The 5,855-nt window shown below is 47.2% G+C and overlaps 1 protein-coding gene across 2 annotated transcripts in view; it reads right to left on the bottom strand.

Annotated features, from left to right (window-relative positions):
- Positions 1-1,059: 1,059 nt before the first annotated feature.
- Positions 1,060-5,855, bottom strand: part of LOC109087165 (lysosome-associated membrane glycoprotein 1-like) — a 10,589-nt gene continuing 5,793 nt past the window's right edge. The window contains exons 4-10 of one of the 2 annotated variants that reach the window (XR_006153757.1): positions 5,704-5,855; positions 4,715-4,917; positions 4,517-4,639; positions 3,660-3,726; positions 2,854-3,021; positions 1,161-1,377; positions 1,060-1,074 (exon numbers count right to left, since the gene is read on the bottom strand). The exon at positions 5,704-5,855 is cut by the window's right edge and continues 13 nt beyond it. Coding sequence is in view for 1 of the 2 variants with exons in the window: in XM_042717030.1 (XP_042572964.1) it covers positions 1,238-1,377; positions 2,854-3,021; positions 3,660-3,726; positions 4,517-4,639; positions 4,715-4,917; positions 5,704-5,855 (853 nt within the window). In the remaining variant the exon portion in view is untranslated. Of the gene's footprint in view, positions 1,075-1,129; positions 1,378-2,853; positions 3,022-3,659; positions 3,727-4,516; positions 4,640-4,714; positions 4,918-5,703 lie in introns of those variants that run through there. The other variant, XM_042717030.1, reaches the window with a different exon arrangement.

The following is a 5,855-nucleotide window of genomic DNA, read 5'->3' as shown; positions in this document are numbered from 1 at the left end:
ACAGCCCTTACAGCTGTGTGTGTGTGTGGAGGATCATGGGTAATACACCAGCGGCTCTAAAACAAGAATAAACATTAATTATTTACATCAGGTGTCATTTAATGCCGGCATCACACACACACACACACACACGTAAATAAGCTGATGTCATAAACTTATTTTTACATAAAGCCAATTAAAATCAGTACAAACACTAAAATGTAGAGCATTTTAGAATAAAAAGAACATCATAAAGAACATTAGAATACAAAAAGAAATTCAAAAAAGCGGAGTAATTTTGAGGATTACGTCTGAGAGTGAAGGTTTGTCCAGTTTGTGCTGAACATCTGGACTCAAACAATCATCATCATCCACACAAACACTCATTCAGAACGGCTTTCAACTGACACACACACACACACACACACACACACACACTCACCTCACGCGCACACACACTAGTCGACTTTAATGCTCTGTCATGGCGCTTTCAGCTTGACGTCGACTAGTCGCTGGTCCTATAGAGGGCGCAACAGGATTACACTCCGTTTCCAATCAGTACATGCTCTGAAAGCTCCACAAGACGTGTGTGTTTATATCATCTGGATCCAAGAAACTGAACGGGAGAATGCACAGTCTAAACAGCTTATTGTGCAGGGAAGTTAATCACTGTTCTAATCTAAACGCTGTCACACACACACACACACACACACACACACACTCGCTCTCACTAATGCATTCATATCAATGTATGTATCTGATTTAGAACGAGCAGAAATCTGTGAGAAGTGTAACGACTGAAAGACAAAAGCACTGATAAATGAGCTGTTACAGGAGCACTGTGTCGTGTGTCATAGCTGTCACATCTGTTCCAGTCTCAGCTCCAGATGTGTTTGTTCATTAAATGACATCGTCAGCGACTAGTCCACTCGACTTTCATTACATAATAATCAGAAGTCATTCCACCCCTTACACACACACACACACCCCTGAACCCCTGACCTCACAGTGAACACACACACAACACACTCTCTGACCTCACAGCACAGAAACACCACACACCACACCCCATGACCACTGCAGCTGACCCCTGACCTCACAGTGAACACATACACACACACACACACACACCCCTGACCTCACAGTGAACACATACACACACACACACACACACCCCTGACCTCACAGTGAACACACACACACACACACACACACTCCAGTGCATGCAGATGGAGGAGGAGGAGGAGGATGAAGATGATCAGATGGTCTGGTATCCGGCGTGTGTCCGCTTCCTGCCGATCAGATACGCGATGAGGACGATCAGCACCAGACCGGCCAGAGCCACACCCACGATGATGGGGATGAGCATGTTCTCCTGATCCGCGCGACACTCCTCCACTGCACACACACACAGAAGCACAGAGTTTTTTTAAATCAAATTGACAGTTTTTACATTTTTAAAAGGGTGATGAACTGAGAAACCAAAATTCCCTTTTGGTTGATATTTTAACATAAGAGGTCATTGTACTATAAACACATCCTGTAAGTTTCAGAACTCAACACTTTGTCGTTATTCTAAAAACAGCTTATATTGAAGGCAGTCTCCCAAAACAACAGCTTGTGGAATGTGCTGCTCTATGATGTAATAGTGTGGATAAGCAGCGCCCACCGTTTCCACGTCGCTGCCTGTTCAGCCCCGCCCACCGTTTCCACATAGCTGCCTGTTCAGCCCCGCCCACCGTTTCCACATAGCTGCCTGTTCAGCCCCGCCCACCGTTTCCACATAGCTGCCTCTGTTCAGCCCCCCCCACCGTTTTCCACACCGTTTTCAGCACATAGCTGCCTGTGCTGTTCAGCCCCGCCCACCGTTTCCACATAGCTGCCTGTTCAGCCCCGCCCACCGTTTCCACATAGCTGCCTGTTCAGCCCCGCCCACCGTTTCCACATAGCTGCCTGTTCAGCCCCGCCCACCGTTTCCACATAGGCTGCCACCCCCACCCACCGTTTCCACATAGCTGCCTGTTCAGCCCCGCCCACCGTTTCCACATCGCTGCCTGTTTAGCCACACCCACCGTTTCCACATAGCTGCCTGTTCAGCCCCGCCCACCGTTTCCACGTAACTGCCTGTTCAGCCCCGCCCACCGTTTCCACGTAACTGCCTGTTTTAGCCCCCGCCCACCGTTTCCACGTAGCTGCCTGTTTAGCCCCGCCCACCGTTTCCACGTAGCTGCCTGTTCAGCCCCGCCCACCGTTTCCACGTCGCTGCCTGTTTAGCCCCGCCCACCGTTTCCACGTAACTGCCTGTTTAAGCCCCGCCCACCCGTTTCCACGTAGCTGCCTGTTCAGCCCCAGCCCACCGTTTTCCACGTAACTGCCTGTTTAGCCCCGCCCACCGTTTCCACGTAACTGCCTGTTTAGCCCCGCCCACCGTTTCCACGTAGCTGCCTGTTCAGCCCCGCCCACCGTTTCCACGTAACTGCCTGTTCAGCCCCGCCCACCGTTTCCACGTCGCTGCCTGTTTAGCCCCGCCCACCGTTTCCACGTAACTGCCTGTTTAGCCCCGCCCACCGTTTCCACGTCGCTGCCTGTTCAGCCCCGCCCACCGTTTCCACGTCGCTGCCTGTTTAGCCCCGCCCACCATTTCCACATCGCTCTGTTTAGCCCCGCCCACTGTTTCCACATCACTGTGGAATAGCTTTTTAATAGCACATAGCTTTTTTTAACAAAAATCTTGATAACAATCAGTGGAGCTCAGAGAACAGTGCAACACTGAAAACAAAGGCAGTTCTTGACCCCTTTAAATAAGAGTTTTTAAAGATCTGCACAGATAAGGAACTGCGGATGGAGTCGGTGTCTGCCTGCGGCGGTCAGTACCTGCGGAGAAGCGACTGGCGGTGACGTTGAAGGGCTGCAGCTGCAGTCTGAAGGTGTTTATGGAGAAGCTGGGCACAATCGAGAGCGTCTGCTCCGCGCTGCACACGTACGAGCGGCCCACGCTGCACTGCAGGAAGTTCAGAGAGCCGTTTCCCTCCACGAAGCGGTCTGCAGCAATCACACAATCAGGCACATCTATCATCATCATCTTTACACCAAATGACAGAATACGAAATGCTGCACACAGACTTACATATAAACAGCTTAATTTGGCACAGAGCATCAAAAACTAACAAAAAGACTGACTGATCAAATGCTAATAATCACATTTATTAGTTTAGTAGTTAATAAATCTGTTATGAACCTCCTCTCCGTCAGCATGTTTAAGAGCTCTGTGAATAATGTTTTATGGCATCAAATGAATAGTTCACCCAAAAATAATCATTCTGTCATCATTTTCTCACCCTCAAGTTCCAAACTGTGTGAGTTTTTCTTCTGCTGGAAGAATGTTGTTTAAAAAAAAAAAAAAAAAAAAAAAAAAAAAAAAAAAAAAAAAAAAAAAACAGCTAATGGTACCCATTGACTTCCATAGTATTTTCCATACAGTAGAACTCTATGGCTACCCTCAGCTGTTTGTTTCTGTGAACACTTTTAGGTGAACTATAACTTTAAATTTTGAAAAGTGAATTTTAGACATTTGAATGCTTTCTAGGAATCTGTGGATGTCCTGTTCCTGCGTCTGCATCTGTACATCAGATATTAAAGACTCAGGTTTGAAAGCCTGTGCTGATCATCTAGTGCTGTACCTGTCATGTCCGGCCAGAAGGCAGAGACGTTCACCGCGCTCAGGTAAAACTTCTGTGTAGTGGAGTTCTGCAGCAACACAAAACACCTTCAGTATCATCATGCGTTCATTACAGGACAGTCAGACACACACTCACACTCGTGCACACACTCTCTCACTCACACTCACACACACACACACACACACACACACACACACACACACACACACACACACGCACACACACACTCTCTCATACACACACACACACACTCGCACACTCTCACGCAATTTCTTGTGCACTCTCCCACAAACTCACACACTCGCGCACTCTTTCACACACACACACACACACACACACACACACACACACACTCGCACAGTCAGCACTCTCTCACTCACACACTCTTGCACACAGTATCGTGTACACTCACTCTCTCACACACTCTCATGCACACTATCACGCACACTTGCATTCTCTCACACACACTCGTGCACTCTCTTATACTCTCTCACACACATTCTCACGCACACTCTCACACACACAAAAACACACTCTCACTCACACTTGCGCACACACCTTACACACACACTCTCGCGCACTCACGCAATTTCTTGTGCAGTCTCGCACAAACACACACTCGCGCACTCTTTCAAACACACACTCGCACTCGTACACACACCATGCACACTCACTCACACAAACCCTCTCACACACACTCTCGCACAAACTCACACACACTCGCACTCTTGCGCATCACTCTCACACACATTTTCATGCACTCTCTCACTCACAGACTCTTGCGCACACTATCACGCACACTTGCATTCTCTCACACACTCTCGTGCACTCTCTATTGCGCACACACACACACTCACCAGTGTGAAGGTGAAGGTGAGGTTGGTGAGATCCTCCGTCAGCACCAGCGTGGCGACCGTGACCCCACACGACCCCGAGGCTGTGGTTCTGTTGGGCTGCAGGTTCACGACCTCGCTGACCATCTGGGGAGGGTCAGATCAAAGGTCAGCAGCGGTCAAACACGTGACAGCAGCAGGAAGTGTGTGCGCGTGCATCACCTGGTTCAGTGCTCTGGAGCGGTGCGTGATGTTGAGCTGCAGCCCCATCAGTGCCAGCAGGCAGGCGGTGCCGTTGCGGTTGGTGAGGGTGTAGTTTCCTCGCTGCGGAGCGGGCGGCGGGACGGGAGACGGGGCGGCGCTGGTTCTGGGAGACTGAGTCGGGGCAGCGGTCGTAACCGTCTGATCAGCACTGCAAACGCTCTCTACACACACGAGACACGCCACATGTTCACTCAGATTCATAAACAGGAAGATGACTGGTCATGCTGCAGAATTCATCAAAACTGATTCAATATCAGCTGTAAAGCAGCTCTACAGAAGACATTATTCAGATCAGTGTTGATTCAATTCAGTGTCACAACACAACTAACCGAACACTAACAGGACATTTAACCAGTTTTTTAATTTTATTTTTATTTGACACATACGTAGTCCTTTCAGTATTTTTAAAAATGACAGATTGAGAATCATTTCTGATATTTATTATTATAGACATTGTCAACTTAACATTATCATGTTATGAAAAACAAAATAAAGATATTGAATTAGCTATTATTTCAGTTTTCATTTTAGTTTTTTCACTATGTGTTTTTGTCACTGTTTTTTTTTTATTTCTATGTAGTTTTAATTACATTTTATGTCAGTTTAGATTTATGTCCTTTTATAATTTTTATCACTTTTGGTTCTTCATTTATTGTTATTTCACTAGTTTTAGTCATTTTCATTAGAATTATTTTATTTCAGTTACCAGACAAGGCAACATTTCTAATTTTTTTAATCACCAAGTTTTTCTTCTATTATTAAGTTAGCCGTATATTTGAATGCTGTTGTTTTTTGTTGTTGTGTTTTTTTGATGATGAGCACTTTCCAGAGAAGACCCCAGGGGATTATTTACTCCCAGCCACTGTGCATGCTGGGAAACCAACATATGATGTGTGGGATCAACAAGAACAAGTGAAGCAGCACTTAATTCGGTGTGAAGAAGGTACCGTCTGTGCTGAGGTTGGCTCCGCTCATGTAAGCCTCCATGTGCACATCAGAGAAGGTGAGGTTGACCTCGGGGCTCAGACTGACGGTGCTGGGGCTCACACACCTGTAGGTGCTGTTTAACCTCGCCGAGATCTCCGTCACGTTCGTCATC

Source organism: Cyprinus carpio, chromosome B1 (assembly GCF_018340385.1).
Source record: "Cyprinus carpio isolate SPL01 chromosome B1, ASM1834038v1, whole genome shotgun sequence".
NCBI classification, from domain to species: domain Eukaryota; kingdom Metazoa; phylum Chordata; class Actinopteri; order Cypriniformes; family Cyprinidae; genus Cyprinus; species Cyprinus carpio.
This window is presented reverse-complemented; position numbering and strand designations above follow the sequence as displayed.